Source organism: Micropterus dolomieu, linkage group LG21, assembly GCF_021292245.1.
Source record: "Micropterus dolomieu isolate WLL.071019.BEF.003 ecotype Adirondacks linkage group LG21, ASM2129224v1, whole genome shotgun sequence".
Taxonomy (NCBI): Eukaryota; Metazoa; Chordata; class Actinopteri; order Centrarchiformes; family Centrarchidae; genus Micropterus; species Micropterus dolomieu.
The window spans coordinates 1,276,189-1,300,918 of NC_060170.1; the positions used below are offsets into that span (position 1 = coordinate 1,276,189).

The following is a 24,730-nucleotide window of genomic DNA, read 5'->3' on the forward strand; positions in this document are numbered from 1 at the left end:
AAACTCACAAAAATATTTTGCAAATATAAAACAGATCTGCAAATACACAAAAGAAATAAAAAAAATCTGTGAATATATTTAATAATTTACAAATAAATAAACCACATTTGTGAATATCTTCGTAACATTTGACACTTTTAAACTGGCATTTGTGAGTCCAGCTTTATTATAGTATTTGTCGATCTGAGTTCTTCACACACGGAGTTTTGAAACAAACTTTCCACCGGTGGAAAGAAAATCGACACTCTTTTTCAGAGAACATGTCACGCTGCCTGCTGACGACGTCATATCCGCATTTCAAAGTACAGCAGAGCCACCTGAAAGCGCTAGCTTGATGCTGTCGCTAAGGAAATATCAGCTGCTCTCAACCAAAAGTGCATGCAGACTGAAATTTAACCGTGACTAAAAACTAACCTTGACTGTTGAGCTAAATGTTTCTTTAAATGTTCATGTTGTTGAGCATGTTTTATGCTTGTCAGTGGGGTCAATTTAGCTAACGTTATGTAAAGCAGAGGAGGAATCGGTGGGAGCTGAGACAACCACATTTTTCTCAGAAGAGAACAAGAAGAAGGAGGAGAGTAACATGGAAAATACCCCAAAACAACGATCAGCAATAACTAATCATCATTAGGCTAGTTTAATGTAAACAATAGAATAAAACCTTTTATATTCCACCCGCAAGCCTTGTTGACCTCCAAACAAATTAAAATTGATTCTTCATATCAATGTTCCCAGCATGCCAAAAACTATGATACTGTATGCTTTGTTTGGCTAAGCTTGTCTTCTCTTTAAATGCAACTGAAACCTGGTTGACTAAAGACAATGCAGATTTGTATGACTTTAACTATAAGTATATAGATGATGCAGAGAAGACCAGATGGGTGGGGGTGTCTCATAGTTCAACCCTAGCCTGGTCTATGAGAAAAAATAAGTTACTGAGAATGATTTCACCCTTTCTGCTGAGGCTGAGATTGTTGAAACCCTCCAGACCATTATTGTATCTATAGAGCAGCAGCTGTCGTTTGTCCGTATTCAGTACTGACCTAGCAAGTGTTCTTGATGTTCTTGATGATGAATTCTAACGAAGGGGAAACTGATATTTATTGTAAATTATAACACTAATAATTTAGTTAAGGACTTTATTGACACAGTGTACTCTCATCATATTATATTTATCCTGTGTGATTAAAGACCCAACCAGAGTGACAGCAAACTCTGCCGCCCTGATCTTTACAAATGTGTTGGGTAATAACATGAAATCAGGAGTTGTGTGCACGGATATTGCTGACCATTGTATGATCCATCTAATAGCATTCTAGGAACTGTGTTGATGATGTGTTTTACATTACATTACATTTTATCCAAAGCTACATATGTCAGAGGTCACACGCCTGTGGAGCAACTAGGGGTTAGGTTACTCAGGGACACAGAGAGGAATTGAACCAGAGTTTCTCACACCAAAGGCATGTGTCTTATCCACTGCACCATCACTACACCACACCACCACACCACCACACCCCGCTTTACCTCCTGGACTGGTGTCTCTGAAATCATAAACGGACCAAACCATGGAGGCTGTACAAAAAGCGAATTTTAAACAAATTGAAACGTAATTATAATCAATTAATCTGATTATTATTTTCTTAAATAATTGATTCATTTGTTTTGTACCAATACTTACTAATAAGTTTTCTGTTGACGACCCGATTAACAGCCAAATCATTTCAGTTCTGAAAATCACAACACATTTAGACACATCCTCTGCAAATGTGGCTAAATGAATCCTTCCAGTGAAATATTATACAATTATAATACCCATAACAAAAGAGATATAAAAAAATACAGTCTGGCATGATAAGGTCATTGTACTGCTGAGTGCCATAAACACGTATAACCACAGGAGATAATCAATATCACTGAATACCATGAGGTCATATTAGTGCCATAGACACTGAACACCCATCAGGAATATAGATATAGGCTATATAGAATATTTGAATGAGCCCCTGAACCACAGAGGTCCCTATAGCAACATTATAATACCATTATCATAATTGCATCAGAGGAGAGGGTACCGGAACACCTAGATTCTCGGCTGTCTTGGAGGCCCTTAGTAGCTTCACAACCCCAGCCTGTGTCTGAATGACAGCAGGGAGCAGCAGTTCCTTACCTGTCAAGCAGGTGCTCAACGCCAACAGGGCCGCGAGCACCGCAGCCTGGCCGTGCAGCGGGGCCCGCATCCTGGGCAGAGCTCCGACGACTGACAGGGAACACGGAGACCGACGTAAGGAGGTGCAGGAGAAGGCGGCGGAGGGGAGTCTGCGCTGATCATTCCCCCATTCCCTGGTGCTCAGGGAGGAGAGGGCCCCGAAAAACGAAATAAATAACGGAGACAATAAGAAACCCAAAAGAGTTTACGAGAGCACGCTGCCGGCGACAGTGATGATACCAACCCTCCTGTGGATTTGCCGCAGGGTGTCTGCTCTCCACCGCGGACCTGCAACACGGATACACAACGCTGACTGGCTGACTGATAGTGGTGACGTCAACACGCAGCGCGTCCTCTGTACTGCCTTCAGGTGCTGCTGAAGATTGAAGGCAGCCACGCTTAAAGATAACTCACTCCCGCTAACCTGTGTCCTCCATGCTGCACGTCCTCGGTGGTAGTTTTACATGAGGTTTTCAGGCACTCACCGGCAAGGGCGTCACTTTGTGTTGAGAAGCGGTGGGCTCAGATGCGGGTGTGACGACACACTTAACGAGAACAAGACCAGATGAATAACACTATATTGAAGAAAAAATGAGTGCCGAAATATATGAGCGGGGGTCCTTCCCCAGAAAATTTTGAGCATTAAAATCTTAAGTTCCTGCATTCTGGAGATATTTCTGCATTAATTTATGGTGGAAATGTCTTTATTTATATTAAGGGAATAACAATTCAGGTAACTATTCAAAATATTAAAATATAATGGAATAAAAGGGTAATCAGTAGCTTGGTTTTTTTGGACGATGCACAACCCTTTGTTTTATATTGTGTTTTTACAAAACATAGCCTAAACGTTTAAGGCCACTCTCTCCCGAAGAGTGCATGTACGTGCCGGAGTTTCTTCCTACAACTTTCGTGTTGATGTGCTGCTATAGCAGATGCTTCAATAAATTACATGTAGAATTGTTCGCGGTTGAAAAAAAGAACACCTCTCTTCCCCCTCCTCCAGTCTTGCTTTAGCTTTCTGGCAAACAGCTGACTTGAACAACAACAGGTCCGGTGCCGCTGAGCTGCCGCGCATTCACATCAAGGATGGTGCGTTCAGCAGTAAGCAGTGTTACTTGGATTAGTAACTGTAATGTTATTACCGTTTTGGAAATAGTAATCCCTTACAATACTAGTTACTGGGAGACATAATATTGCAGTAATGTGTTACTGCCCAATACTGTCCAAGACATTTTAAAAGTTCCACCTTGACCAAATTATTAGTAAATTAAAAGTAAATTACTAGTTACTTCATTAATAGGTAAAATAAAATAGTTGTGTTTCTACAGTAGGCTAATTTTATTTTTGATGCTGAAAGTGGTTGATACTTGATTACTAATAAGCAGATTTTTCAATGTAAAGCTATTACTTGTAATAATTTTTACTGTGTGGCATTGTTACTTTTGTTACTTAAATAAAATATCTAAATACTTCCTCCACCACTGCTCAACACATTATATTCTGCAACTGTTCAACCATTCCCAACCAGAACATGCACTTTAACTATAAAGCAAGGATTTTTGTCATCAGTATACATCCTTCCTATGTTTTTCTGGACAACCTGTTCATCTTCACAAGAATTGTGATGTGCATTGCTAAGGATTCATGGGAATACAGTGTCAATATCTGCAAGCAATTGCAAGAAGCAATGTTCATATGCCAATATCATATGCCTCCTATGCCTAGAGTAGTAACAACAAAGACCATGTAGACCAACTTATAATAATTAATCGATAATGATTTATTATCAATAATATTTGTATCACGTGTAAAATAAATTTAAAAGTACATTGGTCAAAAAGAGAAGGGGATGCAAAATAATAAATACAATACGGGGGTGGGGAAATCAGTTAAGACACTGATGAAATTATATGAAATTATGTGAAATGAAGTTCACTGGTCCATGTAAGTATTCATACATAATATATAAAAGCTTTCTTTGTTAAGGGATAAACTCATATTATTCTCACCAACACAAAAGAATTTGTCAAGTCTTGTGTCAAGTCAGTATGTATACTGAGACAATGAATGAATTTTAATGAATGTAAGTTTGAGATGAAAAATGAAAAATCACCTTTGAGACTTTTCCACATTCAGTAAAGTATTTCCTTTTGGATAATTAGGTCAATAATAACCCATGAGTTTCCAATAGCACAGACTGTATTTACATCAACAAATGTCATTAAAAAAAAAAAATCTAACTGCCAAAGGTTACTGAAGGCCACACCGTAGTTAAACAAAACAGACTTTGATCTATATGTATTTCACCAAAAGCTCAAGTAGCCCGTTCTTGTATGTGTTTATAACACACCTTTATGGACTCAAGGTTGTCCGTTGTGCTCACATTTATACCAGGTGAAGAGAAAATAAATTGTGGAACTTAAGTGGATCGAAAGCTTTTTCTTTCTGACGCAAAGTTTAAGTTTAAATTATACAGAAAAAAAAAAACTACATTTAACAAAATGACGACAGCACCTGAGCCCTGCTCGGTGAAAATAATCTGCAAGTGATTACTATGCCTGGAACTGGTGTAAAAACTAAAAAGACATTTCATGCTTTTTAAATGAAAGTTTTGAATCTTTGTTAAAAAAAAAATACAAAAAACAAAACAAAAAAAAAAAAAAAACAGGCTGGATTCAGTTTAGGTCAAATAAATCATCTGATCACTGGTCTCTGGTCTCAGGGTCACAGGTTTTGGACACTGCTCCTGGTGCTGCGGCAACACTCGTCTTCCCCACCTCTGTGCTTGGGGCCGCCTCCTCCTCCTCCTCCTCCTCTGCCCTCTTACTGGTGGGAGACAGGAAGCCGCTGTCGTCGTGTGGAGGTGGGGGGAAGTCAGATGTCACCTCTGGAGGGCTCTCTGTAGTCACTACTGTAGCTCCAGATGGGACTTCCCCTGGACAAGGCGGCGGTGGAAACATCTCCTCCTGGTTTGAGGGTGGTTGTTCCTCCACCATTTGCTTGTTGTCCTCTCCCTTACCACTCTCATCTGAAGCACTTCTTGAAGCAATTTCAACCTGCAGTGGGACGTCTTCTTTACCGTGCTCCTTTGATTTTGCTTCCTCTTCCTTCAAGGCGGAACCATTTGACAAGTCTGGAGGGTGCTCTGAAGCTTTGGGACTTGCAGAGCCATTCTGGTCAGGAAAAGCTTCACATGGGACTTCCTCTGGACAAGGTGGTGATGGCAACGTCGTCTCCTTCTGGTTTGAAGGTGGTTGTTCCTCCACCATCAGCTGGCTGTCCTCTTCCTTACCCCTTTCCTCTGAAATACTTTTTGAAGCAACTTTAATCTTCAGTGGGACTTCTTCTTTACCCTGCTCCTCTGGTTTAGCTTCCTCCTCCTTCAAGACAGAACCATTTGACAAGTCTGGAGGGTTCTCTGAAGCTTTGGGACTTGCAGATACACTCTGGTCAGGAAAAGCTTTACCATTTGAGTCCTCCTCCCCATCTTCATCCTTCTCGTCCTCTCCCCCCTCTCCCCCCTCCTCCGAGATGTTGTCGACACCGGGCACCTCTATGCAAGATTCGTTGGGTAGGACTGGGGATCCTTCCACCTGGATCATGGACACCACCTGCTTCATCCTCCTCCTCTTCTGTGACTCCCCACCTTCACCCTCAACATCCTCACCTTCTCCATCCACCACCTCCTGGGCTCCTCCGTACTCCCCGGCCCAGTCGATGGAGGGGTTTTCTCCTAGTAGGTGGAGGCTGGGGTCACTGTTAGAGAGGACAATGCTGTCCCTGTAGAGGTTATGTCTCCTCTGGACTGCCGCCTCTTTCACAGCTACAGATAGACATAAGAGGTTAAAATGTGCAATGATATGATGAAAAAAATTTAATTAAATATGGGTCCTAAATTAACAATACAGTATAAAGTTTCAAAATGTGGGGTCCTGTATTTCCCTACAAAGATCCTGGAAAGGAACCTATATTTAATTAACTTCAGTTTAATACAGTTGAGCTGTCACGGCCGATTTACAATTGTGTCCTTATTTCAGTGCATTTCTCCGTGCATTTGTTTGTTTCCAGTTTACAAAGGAACCATAGGAACTTCCAGTAAATGGTCTGAAAGTCCAAACCATCCATGGTTCAGTTTAATCTGGACAGAGACCAAATTTCGTGTGTTTGATCCAGGGGAGGTTTCACACAAAGTATGTGTGAAAGCCCTTTAAGTGGTTCTCAGATGTTAGTTGTTGTCTAGTCAAAGATTTCAACTATTGCTCTATAACTACTGCAACAATGTAACAACAAATATATTAAAATATACTTTCTTGAAAACTCAAACATATTGGTACCTTTTGTGTGCAGCATTTCTGAGTGCTTATTCTATTTAGACTACAATTACAACCAAATTATATAGTTATTTTCAGGAGGCACACTAACAATTACATTACTGGGAACAAGTGGACAAAGAAGCAAATAATGCACATTATGGAGGTCTTTAATAGCCATTATATCAACGATCAGGTTCTAACAGCGTCATCACTTTCTGTGTAGACTCTGTGATACCTACTAAGGCCCTTAAAGTTTATCCTATCCTATAAGATAAGCCTTGGGTGTTCGCTCAGGATGAAACATTTAGAAGGGAAACCCTGCCCTGATACAACCGGCAGGGAACCTTTGTGAGTAGAAACCGTGTTGAGGCTGCTGACAATATCAGTTGAATCAATAACACACACTGCCAACAAGCTTTTGTTTTCTGAAAATATTTCTCATGTCATCCCGAGATAGAGATAACAAAATAACCTTTGGTAACCAAGCTCTGCTTCCGTAGTTTTGTATGTTTGTTATGTTTAAGACTAGCGAGTTTTTGTTTAGTGTATGTGGGCCGATATCTACTTTGGAAAAGATTTTAAAAAGTTAAGATAAAAAGAGAAATGTTTTGTGAGTGTAAAAACAAACAGGAAGAGTAACACTGCAGAAGACTAACCCATTGTGATGTCCTTCATGACCGAGTGCAGCACCACCTCCTCAAAGATGTTCTCCACCAGGATGAAGGAGGAAAAGTCCTCAAAGATTAGCTCCTGGAAGCGTGGCAGCTCCTGCGTTCACAGTCAAAACCGTTCAACTGCTGAAGCTAACATTTATTTATTTTTGTCTAAATATTCTCATTTCAGGATGTGACTTGGCTCAAAAGTATTATTCTTATTATTACTATCACACTATGTTGTGTCTTCTTCATCTGGAACTAGATGACACTGCACAACACAATACATAAACCGCATTGCCAGTAAATGACAGTCCAGGTTGTTGGTGAAAAAATGCTTCGAGACTCACTGAGGCACAGGACGGGCTCAGCTGCTTCAGCATGTAAGGGATGAAGATCTGGAGGAGAGCCTCACGGAAGAATCGCTTCCTCACTGTGCTGCTGTCATAATCAAATTTCTGACAACAAACAAAAGAACAAAAAGAAAAAGCATTAATACCACCGTAGGACTTTAGAGATTAAATTTTTCCTCAGTGAACTGCTTCCTTTCAAAACTAAATTTTAAAGGCAACATGTCCTCTCACGATACAACTGTTGACACCAGAGAGTTGACATCATCAGTAGTGAAAAGTCCACTTACTCCGGTACTGTATTTAAGCACAATTTTGAGATACTTGAGTATTTTCATTTAATGCATCTTTTTACTTCTACTCCACTACATTTCAGACATTTTTTACTCCGCTACATTTATTTGACAGATTGTTACGTAATACATTTCAGATTCATCTTACATTAAAAAAAACAAAGAAAAATATGTTTCATATAAAATACATTAAAAATTAATTTAATTAGTGTTTTTTTTTTCCTTCTTTCTCACCACAACTATCATTTTATTGAGCTATTGTTTAAGTAATTTTGCAAGCAAAAATGTCAACCATGTGTACTTTTACTTTTAACACCTAAAGTACATTTAGCTGATAATACTTCTATACTTTTACTCAAGTAGGATTCTGAATGCAGGACCTTTAATTGTACTGGAGTATGTTTATATTGTAGTGTTGGAACTTTTTCCACTGCAAAGTATATAAAAAAATGAGATAAAACTGCCTCTTTCACTTTTCTTTATATACCAGACACAATTGTGTCCTCTATAGTGAGCAGTATACACACCATTTTCTTTGTTCCAAGGGTAAATATAGTGCACTATATAGACACAGCCACAGTCTATATCTAATAGCATCTTCCGTGTGTGTGTGTTTCACCTTAATGACTCTGTCCTGGCAGCGCTGGATGGCCTTACAGAGCTCCTCTGTACCCTGAGACTCCAGACTCTGGTGAAGCATCTGCTCAAATGTATACACTGCATCGTCCATTTGCTGTGGACAAGCACCCATGCAGAGAGAGAGGCCAATGTGTTATTATAGGGACACCGTTAAAATATGACTATGTTTTACCATATTTTGGCATTGATAAGTAATAGAAAAAAAATAATAAATGGCAAGAATATGTTTTTGGTAGTATGTTCTAAAAGGTTTGCAAGCAATATCATTTGCAGTCCAAACTTTGTAACATATGGAAATGGTGACTAACTGATGTATGTAAAAATGTCTGGTGAAATCTACATGTATTCAAAGGTTAAAATATAATAATAATGCACTGCCCCCTGCTGTATCTGTCCAATGATGTACCTGAACACACACATATTTAAACTTCACACCGTTAGAGGGCGGTGCAGCAGCACAAGCTGAACCTCGACCAATCCCTCCACAAACTCTGAGCAAAAGGAAGGGGACAGTATATCTGTCCCACAACAGATGGGGGAACATGTTCAACCAAGGGCAACGAATGAATTCAAAATAATCCACCAAGCTTTTGCAGCATTATAAGGCCTAATTCAGTAGTTAGTAACTCAGTGATTCCCTGTGGCAGCAAAACTCAAATACTGACCTCTTCGTCAGCTAGATTTGATCCACTCACTGGTCAACCTATAGCCATCTGCTACTGCAGAAAAACTAAACATATCAAGTATTTTGTAGGTAACATCTTATATCTATATCTTCAACCAAGTCCAATTAAGCCCCATCCCCTTTAGTTTCTGTTAGCCCTGTAAAAGCTTTCTATTTTGCATGTACAGCACATTTGCAGTTTACAATGATTTGCCATCACAATTCTTAGTAAAGCTGACAAAAGCAGCCTTTCAATTTTAGCCAGCGACTGCTGCGAAACGTGCAAATTGGCCTTATCTATCCAATATCCATTTTGTTGCCATGTACATGACATTATGCTAACTCTAACTAAGGCTACACTAACAGGTCCTAGGTAAAAGTTCAACTTACACACCAGTTTAACATCCATATTTAGATTACTAAAATACTATGGTTAAGTATTAAGAATATGTCATGTTATACATCATAGGTTACTTGAACAAATAATGCATTTCATTTTTACATGAGGAAAGGATGGACAAACTGCTGAGTTTAGCAAACTAATCTGTGGATCTATGGATAATTCTTTTTTATTTATTTATTTATTTAATTTTATTTTTTGTTTAATTAATAGCACATAAAAATAGAACATTTACAAAGCGATAACAGAATATATTAAGGCAGGCCAAAAATCTAAAATGCTTATCATGGGTCTCCCCCAGTTGCGATTTGAAAAATCTAACAATAATAAAGTTAATAAAAATGTACTTGTATTCAAAATTGTAAAGAGTTATTACTTTAAAACATAAAAACACAGCTAAGAAAAGTCATAAGAACACAAGAGTCACAAAAATCACAAGAGAATAAACAAATGACTCCAATATAAAAGTATTCAACACTGACAGGGACTGCCCTGGGAGCTGTTTAACATTGTTCCACAATATGGATCCTATGTATTTTACAAGAAATTGACTGCGCTGGTTTTTACCAGAGCCCTGCAAAATGACCTCCAGTAGGCCACAAATGTGCATGTGTGCTCAAACTGTCAGAAACAGACTCCATTAGGGTGGGGGTTGTGCTTACAGCCCAACACCGTGCAGGACGTTTGGCATTTGCCAGAGAACACCAAGATTGGCAAATTCGCCACTGGCGCCCTGTGCTCTTCACAGATGAAGGCAGGTTCACACTGAGCATGTGTGACAGACGTGACAGAGTCTGGAGACGCCGTAGAGAACTTTCTACTGCCTGCAACATCCTCCAGCATGGCCGGTTTGGCGGTGGGTCAGTAATGGTGTGGGGTGACATTTCTTTGGGGGGCCGCACAGCCCTCCATGTGCTCGCCAGAGGTAGCCTGACTGCCATTAGGTACCGAGATGGCTTCCTCCTAATGTAAATGCTCCGTACTTGTATAGCGCCTTTCTAGTCTTTTCGACCACCACCACAAAGCACTTTTACACTACATCTGCATTCACCAGTCACACACATTCATACACTGAGCCTAAGTGCTCAAACGGAAACTGAACGGAAGCGGAATAGCCGCCAGGGGCAATTCGGATAAAATTTGCCAATCTTGGTGTTCTCTGGCAAATGCCAAACGTCCTGCACGGTGTTGGGCTGCCCAAGGACACTTCGACATGCAACCAGGGGGAGCCAGGGATTGAACCGCCGACCTTCCGATTAACAGCCAACCCGCTCTACCTCCTGAGCCACAGCCGCCCCAAAATACTGAGCCTAATGCAAGACAATGCTAGACCTCATGTGGCTGGAGTGTGTCAGCAGTTCCTGCAAGAGGAAGGCATTGATGCTATGGACTGGCCCGCCCGTTCCCAAGACCTGAATCCAATTGAGCACATCTGGGACATCATGTCTCGCTCCATCCACCAACGCCACGTTGCACCACAGACTGCCACACACACTACTGAGCCTAATTTTGACTTGTTTTAAGGACGTTACATTAAAGTTGGATCGGCCTGTAGTGTGGCTTTCCACCTTTCTACCAGACCTCCATGGGTTGATAAATTTGATTTCCATTGATAATTTTTGTGTGATGTTGTTGTCAGCACATTCAACTATGTAAAGAAAGGAGTATTTAATGAGATTATTTCATTCATTCTGATCTAGGATTTATTTTATTGTTCCCTTTATTTTTTGAGCAGTATACACACACACACACACACACACACACAGTGAGGGCACTGGAGAAAATGTATCGGGAGATAGTGGGAGCTAGAGTGGGTCGTTTCAGAGGCCGATAGCCTTTGGGGGGAAAAAAAAAACAAAACTGTTCAGGTATCTGGTGGCCTTGGTCCTGACCAGAGCCTACAACCATATGGAAGTTTTCTAATGAGGCAGTTTAACAGTTTAATAACTTTTTTCTTTCATTTTTAACATCCACAACTATTTTTAAGTCTCTGTATTCAATTAATTCAATATGGTGTTAAGTGAGGTTTTATATGAAGGTATTTTTGTGTCTTTTTAATGCAAGCAACAACAAAAAATGTTTTGAGAGCATATTTATCGCACTGCAATCAAAATCAAGTTTGTAATTAAAAATAAACAGGCACAATAGTGACATCATTGTGTTCCCAAATCGCAGCAATTAACGTGGTAATTACAATATTATCATAAATAATAGAAATTAACAAAACAATAAAAAAAAAAAAAGCTCCCAGCAGTAATAAACAAGAATAATCCTCTAATACTGGAAGCTGTAAGTGTAGACCAACACGGTACCCGATTTAAAACCCATACTGTAAGCTAAACCCAACCGTAAAAGCAAAGTACCACGGAACTAGAAATCTTTGGAAGAACCAACTGCATTTCTCCCCGAAGGGACCAGGGTCTAAATTTAGTTCCAGGGTCTTTATTTTACCCCCTAAAAGTCCCTACTTGGGGGGTAGTACTTTCCGAAAGTACCTGTACTTTGGGAGGAGGGGGGGGGGGGGCTAGCCTTGCAGTGAATTTTTGAATGGGCGAGAAGTGGCTACTGGCTTTAAATCTAACATGTCAGGTGTTTTTCTACAACTGCTCCTCTTTTTTACACCATTGTTTGCAAACCAATAAATCACATTCAACAGTCAGAGAGCCACACGGGTCTCACCAATGTCGGCATGAGATCGTATGTCGTCATTAAATGTATTGCTCGGAAACAGCAGCCAGCGTGCAACTATGCGTTACCAGCGAACAGCTGATGGAGTTACGCTAAATACTGGGTCTGGAGTTGTTGTTTTAAGTTCAGTCAGGAAGTTTTTACACAAAGCCGAAGTCTGTCTCCTCGTCTCAAAAACAAACTGGGCCAGCTGATTACAGGAGGTAATAAAGCTTGTTAAAAATCATGTTCCTCCAAAACTCAGGTGGTCACAAACGTGAGTGCAGCAGCTGATCTCTTGCGATTTTATGAATGTGTTTCTTTCTCTGTGCTGGAGTTCTTTTAAAGTGGTGGTATTATGCTCATTTTCAGGTTCAAAATCCTATTTAGGGGTTGTACCAGAACAGGTTTACATGGTTTCATTTTCAAAAAACACAATAAAAAAATAATCTGCATACTCCATACTGCACATTGCTGCAGCTCCTCTTTTCACCCTGTGTTGAAGGCTCCGTTTTAGCTATGGAGTGATACATCTTGTCTCTAAATGATCTTTGTTGGGAGTTGCACTTGCACAGTTCCTAGTTAAGGACTACTAGCCAATCAGAAGCAGAGAAGGGCGGGACAGTGAGACGCCGGTAAACAGCTTCAGTTCAGCTGTACATGTTGCCGACCAGCTTGGCAACATGGACTGTAGCAAGAGTTTCAGAGTGGTGAGTTATTAATCTGTAACAAAAGTATCTTTCATCCATAAAGTTTTAACTGAGCTCTGTCTCTACATCACAGGAACAACTTCCTGTGCACTGACTGCCTGGAGGGTAGCTAGTGTTTGGAAGGGAGAGGAGAGGTGTGTGCTGCAGCTCAGTGTGTTTCCACCGCTGTTTTTGAGGGCGTGTCGGACTAGTCGCTCAGCGAGCATTATGAGTCGCATTTAGCCTTCTTCCCTGTGTCGTCATAAGGATGAAAGGGAAGTAAAGGCTGGACTACAAACGAGCTGTTTTCAAGCGGTTCAGAGCAGAGTTTTCTGTGGGAGATGGGAACTCCCTTTGGGCTGGACTTTGGGCTTTTTCAATTTGCAAACCTGTTACATGCACAAAAAAGATGTATAACTCAATAAAGGAGAGGGGAAAAGCCAAAAAGCACAATACCACCTCTTTAACAACTTGATGGCTTTATCCAGTTTGTTATTAAATTTGTAACAAACTTTATCGTGTGTTTCTTCATTATTTTTCACACACACAAAAAAGAAAAAATCTATTTTCAGTGGTCAAGCAAAACCTGTAGTTTTTCATTATATTCTAGTCAAATCTGATGTTCAAATATCCTACATTTTGTTCATGGATCGTGGTTACTGATGATGGGAACGCACACAACAATGGGCTGAAGGAACCTTTTAGTACTTTTAGAGCTTACCTCTCTCATGAGGATCTGGGCCCTTTGGACAAACACGGAGGGGCTACAGACGTCAAACCTCTGCTGTAGACCCTCCAGACTCAGCTGCTCCACCTTCTCATAGCAGCTCTGCATCTTTATTGGATGGAAGGCCAGCATAGAGATCTTCTCCATGTGCTGAAGAGGAGAAGGGAAGGACGGGGGGAGAATTGTACGAAACGTGTATATAACGTTTTTATATATAATATTTATTGTATTTTCACTTTTGTTTCACAAACCATACTGGATAATTTACCGGTTTGGATTTCATAGTTACATGGACTTCAAATTACAGTGTGTAATATTATTCTCTCTTGAAAGGTGTGATCACCTTCATATGAATCATGTTGCCATCACAGCAAGGACAGCCCACACTAGGAGCTTATGCTTAATTTCCTCCTCAACCTCCTCACCTGTGCCACGGCCTCTTTGGTTCCCTCATTGACGGTGTTCTTACTCATGTCCACCAGCTCCCTGAAGAACACATTGCGGACCTCAGAGAAGCCTCGGCTGGTGGGCTCCATCAAGGCGTCAAGAATGGAGCCGATGTAAGGCTGGATACTTACCATCAGCAGCTTCTCGGCCTTGGGGAGAACAACCGCTGTGGGGGGACGAGGTACACAAGAGAGGGGCTAAACATGTAAGGTCATAGTTTCAGAGCAAATTGAGCAGATGAAAGCAGTTTGTGAGTCAACACTAACATTAGGTGGAGACTTCCAGAGAAATAATCTGCTAGGAAAAGGGTAATGTATTCTTTCAAATATTTTCTAAAAATATATTACCCCAGCCCCAACAAAGCTGTCGTTCTGTGAGAAACACTGAGCCTCGTTGGATTTTGTTTGTACAAAAAGCTCTGTCCAGTAGCTTAACCTGGAGTACGGTTTTATTTTGAGATTTGTTTGGATGAGAGTGAAAGAAGGTCCTGTCACCTGCTACAAGTTAAAAAGTTATTTACCGTGAAACTTCAATTAAAAGTCTTGTCCCAATTACAAGCCTGTCCCTTGTACTGGCCTGGTGTCGGTACACGTTTTAAAAAATAAAGTCTCAATCTGAAGCCTGGTCTAGCTCTCTCGAAGTTCTTTGGATGCTTGAGCTGGTTCTAAGCTGCTTAGATTGTGCATACAAATATAAATGTTTAAACTTTTAGCAATATGGACATGCTACACATCATTAGATTGGTTAGATTCTCCACAGTCGTTTAGTTCATTTTATGAGGACAATGAGCACCAAAATATTATTCAGATTTACCAGCATGGAAAAAGGAATTAAAAGGCCTTTTGGATGTCTGTCATAAATATAGGCAGGGTTAGTTAAGTGATTTAAGCAAATAAAAGGCCGGGCCATTAATTAAAGTTTTACGGTAACAGAGTTTTTTTATTATGACCATACAACTGAATAGACACCAGACCTTTGTGTATGCTGTCAATTATAGTTCTTACAAAGACATAAAAATAGAATCGGCTGATGATATCATCTCTAAACTAAAGAAAGTCACTTTTGAAAAAAGAAAAAAGCACATGCAGTAGCAAATTACCATTAAAAGGTCATAAGCTTCACTGGCTGCCAGTTAAGTCCCGGATCAAATATAAAATCCACCTACTGACGTACAAATCTCGCCATGGACTTGCACCTCAGTACCTCACAGATCTACTCCATCCCTAAACTCAGTCACAGCCCCTGCGGTCCTCTGACAAGGACCTGCTTGCTGTCCCTAATCCCAGGCTCAGGACATTTGGTGACAGAGCTTTCTGTGTCGGTGCACAATCACTCTGGAACAAGCTTCCTCTTGCCATCCGCTCTGCCTCCTCTATATAACCTTTAAAACCCAACTTAAAACACACCTCTTCACTGAGGGCTATGGGCTTTAGTCTCCCCTGGCCTCCCCCCCCCCCCCCCCTTTTTTGTTTGTTAAGCGTCCTTGGGTTTGTGAAAGGCGCTATATAAATCAAAGTTATTATTATTATCATTATTTTTATTAGCAATAAAATATATATGCAAGTTGTAATTGCAGCCACATTACCTGCGTAACATGTTTTTATTCATAACCGCAGCAGGTCTAGACCATACTACTTTTTTACAGAGACTCATCAATTTCCACCATGAGCAAGCACTAGGCGACACAGGCAAGGAAGAACTCCCTTTTAAGAGGCAGAAACCTCGAGTAGAACCTGGGATGTTTCTTAATTGCATCCACATTTCCCTCACTTGCACCTTTCCTTGCGTCTTTCCATGCATCCTGGGTGGGCGGGACTAAGACGCAATGAAAAGACGCATGTGGGGAGAGAAAGAATGAGGAAATATGTTTTTCGAGACATGAGAGTCATGTGAAGCGACATACGTTTCTGATGACAGTGGCAGCTGATATTTGGTGACATTTGCTAGAATTTGCAGTGGTAATTAAAATGATTAGCTAATACTCTCTGATGCAGAAATGTCAGAAGTCATGGATATTTTAGCAAGATTACTTATACTTACAGGAAAATATCAGTATGCATCAGTCTTTGTAGTTCTTCATGAAAGGTTTATCAAAACGTAAGCCATATCTATGGAGTTTGAATAGTGCCACTGGAATATTTAATAATAATCAATAATATGATGCATTTAAAGAAGCAATAGCAAGTTGGCTAATTCATTTTGCATTTAAACACCACATAAATAAATGCAACATAAAAAGCTAATTATTTAAATTTTAATTTTAATATTTTTTATATAATATTTAAATGAAAATGGAATTGCAAAATTAGGCTTTAAAACCTGTACCTTTTATTTAATTACGGATTTCATCAGTGCATTTGTCTCCTGCTTTAACATAAACTGTTTATTTTGTTATTGTTTTAATTTAAACACAGCTCTGGCAATTTAAGGACATACAAGCGCTTAAAAATTAAAGCTAGTCCTACACATTAACATTAACCACACAGACAGGAGCTCTGTCTGGCCAGTTGTTTAGCTCTGACCCCTTTTACAACTCCTGTCAGCAAATAACAGCATGCCAGTCAGCCTATAATTAGTCCGTATTCACTTTCGTGGCTCACTCCAGACATTTCATTTAGCAGTAAAGAATAATTTACCAATTCAGACCATGTATACAAGCTAAAAAAGAAGGTATATAAAAACAAAAAAAAAAATAAAAAAAAAAAGATCAGTAGATAAAAATGCCTTCTCTCGCTAACCTCTGATCTTGTTGGTGACATGCTCCTTGGAGGTGATGATCTGGTCCATATCTGTTCGTATGGAGGCCTCCAGAGAGGAGTGGGTCGCCGCACACTTCTGCAAGACCATCTCATACTGGGCCTGACACTGGCCATGCACCAGGCTGTATACGGCGTCACATATCTAGTTACACAGGAAACACAAATTTAAAAGGCAGACTCTCCTGTTCGTTTCAGTTGCTCAGTTTAAGTGAACCACATATACACCCCTGCTGTACTTGGTATTTTGGTTTTAAGTGGGACATACTAGCCTCATCTTCCTGGCTGTCTCTGCAGTCAGCAAAGTTTACAACAGCGATAGAAGGGATTTTTGATTGGGTGAAATTAACTGGGTGTTAAAACGAATAAGATACTTTTTAAAATTAAAAATACAGTACTAATGACAGAAATACACTCATCAACTTCAGAAAAGGCAGTGCAGGGATCAGACCGTGCAGCGGAACTGGGACGATCACTGGTCATGGCATCTCACGTCTTGACAACCAGACCAGCTGTAACAAACGTCACCGCAGGTCGTGTGATCGAACCAGGAAGAGAGGAAACCGAGCTAGGATAAGAGCTAAGCTAACCCTGATTGGACCTAAAGCTGTTCCATTTCCCAGCCTGTGCCAATGCCCAGTTTCAAGAAAATAAAATGGATGAAGTAAGACTCAGGCTAACTCAGCAATGGGAAATCAGACTGCTGTGCCCTCATCTTTACAGAGACCTGGCTGCACCACAACATCCTGGATCAAGCTATTACACTCAACGGGTGGAGTGTGTTCTGTGCTGACAGGGCACAAGACTCCGGTAAGACCAGAGAAAGAGCTTGGTGCTCAAACGCAGTCAAAGTAGACAGGACAGTTTACAGGAACTGTTTGAGGTCATCAGCAGTCACATAACAAAACAACCGGACAGTGTTTTAATTGTTGCTGGTGATTTTAATCAGACTTCAGAATTATTTCATCCTAAATTCCACCATTACGCCCACATTCTCACCAGGGGAGGCAATCTCCTGGACCATGTTTACATGAATATTCCTGGCAGCTACAAAACCCTCCCCCGCCCCCGTTTTTGGTCTATCAGACCATCAGAGCAAATAGCTGCTTTTTGGTGAGATGACTGTCGTTCTTACCCCCATTTTAATGAAGAGTTTTGAGAAACTGGTTCACAGATGATGCCATCTCCAATAGTTGTTGACCGATATGGGTTTTCACCATCTGCCTTAATTTCTGCAGACTCGCCGAAAACTGCATGCACGTTGCGGTTCCTTGCAGGTCAATTCCACATACCGTTTGAAAACCATTTTAATATTCTTTGGGTGGTTCATCAATGGTAATAAATGATCCGAAAGCCCTGCAGAGTTCACACACAACCCTGCACAATACGCTCGCAGCTGGTGCTCTGTCTCTCTCCCCCACACACGTGCACACACACAGAGATGACCCCTACCTTAAGGGTTAGGGTTACCATTTTGGATTTATTCTCACACACACACACACTTTAGAAAGATTTATTGAAAGCTTCTTTCTTTTCACATGTTTATTTACAAAATTATATATTGATATTTTAAGATAATTTAAAGATTCGACTGTGAGATTGGGTGTCAGGCTCCTCCTACCGAATAATCGAATCTTCGATAATCGGGGTCAACCCTAAACATTTTATAATTTCTGTATTAATGTTTGCTTTTTGTGAGTAGCATAAAGGGAACTACAACTTATACAACCCTGTGTTGTAAAATGACAAATCTACCTTGTAACCTTACATATTTTTATTTATTAAGTGGAATGTGTGTGGTGTAGTATCTTACCAACATCCAGTTCCTCTGCCTCTCGTGTAGTTTGCCTTTCAAGCGGGGGGAGATGAGCTCCCTCAGCTCAGGGAGTAGGCCCTCCATCACCAGGTTGGACAGGATCTACAAAGAAAACAAGACACACACACTCATGGGAATACAATCACAAACAGCTCCACATACAAGCGTTTAAATACATTGGTATAACTAGACTGTATCCAGTAGCTCGAGCACTATGGTTCAGCACACCTTCAGTAAGATGTATTTTTAATTCAGACAATCACACTTAGACAAATTCTCATCCATCTCAGACAACTCCATTAATTGGAATAAATCCTTTGTTTTACCTGTAACGTGTGATTTCCAGAGTATGGCTAAAATACACGCTTTTAATTAAATCAGTAGAGGATGACATCATGCAATGGACAATATTGCCCATATCACTCATGGGAAGAATCGCCACCACAAAAATGATGGTCCTACCTAAAATCAACTACCGTTTTAAGGGTGGGGGAAAAAGAATCGATACAGCATAGTATTGCGAGATTTTCCGTGGCAATATTGTATCGATACACGGAGGTCAAGTATCGATCGTTTATTATATAAATTGTACGTGAGAATTTTACTTTTTGGTACTATAATAATAAAATCAATTGCTTTATCAGTCCACGAGAAAAAGAGTTTTCCTTTGGGGACACAATTTGAAGTTGGAAAAAAGATAATAAATTGCAATATATCGCAATTTGTTTGAAAACAGGTTGTGGTGGGAATCATGAGAGGCCCCACGATAGGATATTCTCACGACTGTGATTTTAATGTTACCCACCCAACCCTATGCTGTCTGGTTTAAGTCACTGGACTCAAACATCTCTAAATTTTTGTGGAAAAATAAACCCCTTCGAATCAGTTTAAAAACTCTTGTGGTGGTTTAGAACTGCCAAATTTCGCTAATTACTTCCTGTCCAACAGACTACAATATATCTAACAATTTATGAATCACAGCCCACTGGACCACTCATGGATGGACAAACATTCTGTAAGGAAATACAAATTTCCGATATGCCATTCATCAGCTCCAGTATCAAACATCATACCTGCTTTAAAAGCATTAACATAAGCACTTCCCCGACAACCTAGTGGGAATTTCTCAAAATATCTAGGTCATCAACTATCCCATGCAGACTTACTCCAATCTGGAACAATCCTGATATCCCCAAAATTATCAAAGATAAACATGTTAACAGATGGTTCAGTCTCTTTCCTATTCTTAAAGTGGGAGACAGATCTATTCATTAGTCCAGACCAAAACCTCTGGATGCAAATATGTTTAAATCCCAATCTACAACTCCGACAGTATAAAACTCTCCATAGAACACACTATACAGGACAGGAACGTACAGAATGGGCCTTAGGCAAACATCTGCCTTAACTGCTCAGGTAACATCTCTGATAGTTACATTTATGCTATGTGGCAATGTCCAAAAGTTCTGGCAGAAAATATGTGAAGACCTATCGATATGGCTAAGGTACACAAATTGACAAAATTCCAGTCTCTCTGGTCCCCCCTGATCAACTCTATCACTTGGTGAATAGCCTCTTGGGGCTGAGGGGCTGTTGCTGCTGTCGTGGGGTGGCTGCTGTCCCTTTCCTTTGGGGGGAGGCTGGTGTGTATGTGTGTGATGCTCCCCAGCACGACTCTCTGTTGTTCTCCCCTGGGGCAGACCATGGCTGTCCCTGGGATGTGTTGTCTCCGGTCCTTTTCGCTTTCGGAGGTGCCCTGGCTACTGGGGTTCTTGGCTGCCTGTTGCTGGGATCTGTGCAGTGCTGTTGTGGCATCCCACTCTCACTAAAAACTACATTCTGTGACAGGCTTATGCACACACACACAAATTTAGGTTGTCCATGGTTGTCACAGGTATGTGAACTATTCTTTATGCTTTTCATTAAGTAATTTATTTAAATGTATTATTATTCTTCTAGTTCTCATGGCTGTTCTGTGTTGTTCATTTATTGTTTCACCGTTTCTCCTTTTCATTCTCCCTCAGTTGTTTTCTTATGTCACCTGTTTATTGCTGTTCTTTAGCTGGCTGTGTCTTTCTTTTAGTTTTTTTTTGTTTGTTTGTGTGTTCCCCCCGCCACAAGCTCAAACCTTTGACAAAAAAAAAAAAATTGGATTAGACCAGGAATATTGCAAAACAGTGAACCTCTTTAAAATATATGCTGTGGTGAGTGATAGCAGAGATGGGGACTCGAGTTTGAGACTCTGACTCGAGTATGACTTAAGTCGCACAGACAGTGACTTCAGAATTGACTTGAGACTTGTACTCAAAAGACTTGAGACTTGACTCGGACTCGAGGTGCGGGACTCGTGAACAATGTTTATTTTCAGGAAACATCTGGTGAGCTTGCTGTTATTCCCCTCCCTGCATTACCTAGAACCTGCCTACGCAACACGTATTGACCACACGTGAGAGAGGACAACAAACAGCAGCAGCTGCTGTTCCATCCATCATAAACTGGCTTTAAAACTTCATCCAACAAGGCCCAAACAAAGAAGCGCTGAACGCAAAATAGGTTAGTAACCTGAGGTTAGTAAACATGTTTAGCTCAGCATTGGCCATCTAACGTTAGCTTGCTTCTTGCTTTAGCTACTCCGACTGTCGTTTGTTATTAAAAGATGAATAAGCGTTTGTTTGCCAAACTTGTGGTAGTCGATTAACGTATTCATTTACGTCCCGCTGACTGCCATCATGTTAATTATTAACATTGGCTGCAAACAGATTACAGGTTTATTGTTGATCATGGTTTTATTTAGTTGCCGTTACACTGGTTTGAGAGTCTGCGGGATGTGTTGACTTACAGCAGTTTATAAGCAGTCATAAATTGCGTTGCCGTGGCTCAGCAGGTAGAGCGAGTTAATCGGAAGGTCGGCGGTTCATTCTCTTGCTCCCCCTGGTTGCGTGTCGAAGTGTGCTTGGGCAAGATACTGAACCCCGATTTGCCCCTGGCGGCTGTTCCGCCAGTGTATGAATGAGTGTGAATGTTAGTTTCCGTCTGAGCACTTAGGCTCAGTGTATAAATGTGTATGACTGGTGAATGCAGATGTAGTGTAAAAGCACTTTGAGTGGTCGAAAAGACTAGAAAGGCGCTATACAGGAGCATTTACATTGCACATTACTCTGTGAAACACAGAGTTACAGAATTCCAGCTATGCAGTGTTATAAGCACCCTGGATTGAACACAGCAGCTGACACAACATTCAATATAACCACGAGTGAAATCTTTAAAAATCTTCTACTGCAGTATATAAGATTTCATGTCACGATAGCTAGATAAATTACCAGACAGGAATAAGATAAGGTATATTAAAAATACTATAATATTTTGAAAACAATAGCTCAATAGCAAAGTATATTTATATAATAAGGGGGGTATAGGCAGTTTAGAAAACAATTCTAAAACTAGACCTGCAAGAAGTTATTAACGGGTCTCGCCCCCAGCGCAAGCCACACCCTGCGCAATGCAAGTCGCAGGTAAAGGACAACAGAGGCTGGAGAACATTTAGTTTGTCCAGTCTATGTGTGGGAAACACTGGTTTCACCAAGTTTACATACACACAAATCAGTTTAGTGAGAGAAATCAAATTGAGGAATTTCAAAAATGTATTTACATGCGCTGATATAACCTGACCTGTTTACAGGAAGCATGCAGTCAGATTTCTGATTTACACGCTACAATATGGAATATATCATTCCTACTTGTGTTACTACTGCCATGCTTACCTGTGATGGTACACCACACATCATCTCCCAAGTGCCATACTGCCCTTGGGCTTGGCGGTAGAGTCGTACTGCATCAGTGAAGGCTGGTGTTTGGACTTTGTTCTCCTCTGACAAACCTGGGATGGGAATATTAGTAGCTGTAAGCAGTTAGCAAATAAGCACATTTTCCATTTGGCAGAAAGTTGGTCACTAAAATATACGCTCACTGGCCACTTAATTAGGTAAACCTGTTCAATTGCTTGTTAACACAAATAGCTAGTCAGCTAATCATATGGCAGCAACTCAATGCATTTATGCGTGTAGCCGTGGTCAAGACAACTTGTTGAAGTTTAAAAGGAGGACAAAAAGGAGATTTAAGTGACTCTGAACGTGGCATGGTTGTTTGTGTCAGACGGGTTGGTATTTCAGAAACTGCTGATCTACTGGGATTTTCACACACAACCATCTCTAGAGTTTACAGAGAATGGTCTGAAAAAGAGAAAATATCCAGTGAGCGGCAGTTGTGTAGATGAAAATGGCTTGTTGATGTTAGAGGTCAGAAGAGAATGGGCAGACAAAGATATACAGAATACCAATGCACAACATGTCGTACCTCGAAGAAGATGGGCTTCAGCAGAAGAAGACCACACCGGGTGCCACCCCTGTCAGCTAAGAACAGGAAACTGAGGGTACAATTTGCATAGGCTTGCCAAAATTGAACTACAGAAGATTGCTAAAATGTTGCCTGGTCTGATGAGTCTTGATTTCAGATGCGACATTCAGATGGTAGGGTCAGAATTTGGCGTAAACAACATGAAAGCATGGATCCATCCTGCTTGTATCAATGGTTCAGGCTGGTGGTGGTGGAGTAATGGTGTGGGGATATTTTCTTGGCACACTTTGGGTCTCTTAGTTCCAGTTGAGAATCGTTTAAATGCGACAGCCTAGCCGAGTATTGTTGCTGACCATGTCCATCCCTTTATGACCACAGTGTACCCATCTTCTGATGGCTACTTCCAGCAGGATAATCCACCATGTCACAAAGCTCAAATCATCTCAAACTGGTTTCTTGAACATGGTAATGACTTTACTGTACTCCAATGGCCTCCACAGTCACCAGATCTCAATCCAGTAGAGCACCTTTGGGATGTGGTGGAGCGGGAGATTTGCATCATGGATGTGCAGTCGATAAATGTGCAGCAACTGCGTGATGCTATCATGTCAATATTGACCAAAGTCTCTGAGGAATGTTTCCAACACCTTGTTGAAAATATGCCACGAAGAATTAAGGCATTTCTGAAGTCAAAAGGTGGTCCAACCCGGTACTTGTAAGGTGCACCTAATAAAGTGACCAGTGAGTGTAAATGCTCCACTATGTTCACCACCTAGGCGTAGTTTTTAATTTTGTCTGTCTGCTCTTTGGTGCTGGGCAAGTAGTGTACAGTGGATTCATCAGATCTTTTTCACTGAAACAAGTTGCTGGAAATGAGGTTGATGAGAGTGCTGAAACCAAACCAAAGCAGTAAATCAGTGGGTCATATAACCAAAGTTAAATGAGGTTAAAAAGCTCTGTAAACCTGAGAGGAAATGCATAGTTATATTCTGTGGATTCATTATATAATACAAGATTTCACATTCCTCGAGGCACAGGCCGAGGAGGTGGAGTTGCAGCAATCTTCGACTCTAGCCTACTAATCAGCTCTAAATCTAAACTAAACTATAACTCATTTGAAAGCCTTGTTCTTAGTCTTTCACACCCAAGTTGGAAATCACTGCACCTGGTCCGTACCCTGAATTCTTATTTGAATTTGCAGAATTTTTGTCAACTTTAGTCCTTAAAATCCCCTACAATAATAACTTTGTCCGTTTTAATATTCATGTGGACGTTGAGAATGACAGCTTTAGTACTGCGTTTATCTCCCTTTTAGATTCCATTGGCTTCTCTCAGAGTGTTCATGAACTGACTCACTGTTTTAACCACACCCTCGACCTTGTTTTGGTATACGGTATTGAAATTGAACATTTAATAGTATTCCCACAGAATCCCTCTTTATACGACCACTGTTTGATAACGTTTGAGTTTGTATTGCTGAACTACACGCCATTGGGCACAAATTTCTATACAAGATGTCTGTCTGATAGTGCTGTAGCAAAATTTAAGGATGCGATTCCATCAGCTCTAAATTCATTATCAAGTCACAAAGTAACGGAGGACTCCTATGCTAATTTCAGTCCCTCCCAAATCGATCATCTTGTTGATAGTGCTGCAGGCTCGCTGCGAATGACACTCAACTCTGTAGCCCCTCTAAAAAAGAAAATAATAAAACAAAGACGGTTAGCTCCATGGTATAATACTGAAACTCG

General features: G+C 40.6%; 1 protein-coding gene across 1 annotated transcript in view; it reads right to left on the reverse strand.

Annotated features, from left to right (window-relative positions):
- Positions 1–3,968: 3,968 nt before the first annotated feature.
- The window catches only part of niban2b (niban apoptosis regulator 2b), a 61,413-nt gene continuing 40,651 nt past the window's right edge, over positions 3,969–24,730 (reverse strand). Inside the window, exons 6-14 of the mRNA XM_046035216.1 lie at positions 22,388–22,503; positions 18,624–18,728; positions 16,793–16,955; positions 14,033–14,220; positions 13,602–13,757; positions 8,441–8,554; positions 7,529–7,636; positions 7,182–7,293; positions 3,969–6,035 (exon numbers count right to left, since the gene is read on the reverse strand). Of these exons, the coding sequence (XP_045891172.1) occupies positions 4,915–6,035; positions 7,182–7,293; positions 7,529–7,636; positions 8,441–8,554; positions 13,602–13,757; positions 14,033–14,220; positions 16,793–16,955; positions 18,624–18,728; positions 22,388–22,503 (2,183 nt within the window). The 3' untranslated portion in view covers positions 3,969–4,914. The remainder of the gene's footprint in view (positions 6,036–7,181; positions 7,294–7,528; positions 7,637–8,440; positions 8,555–13,601; positions 13,758–14,032; positions 14,221–16,792; positions 16,956–18,623; positions 18,729–22,387; positions 22,504–24,730) is intronic.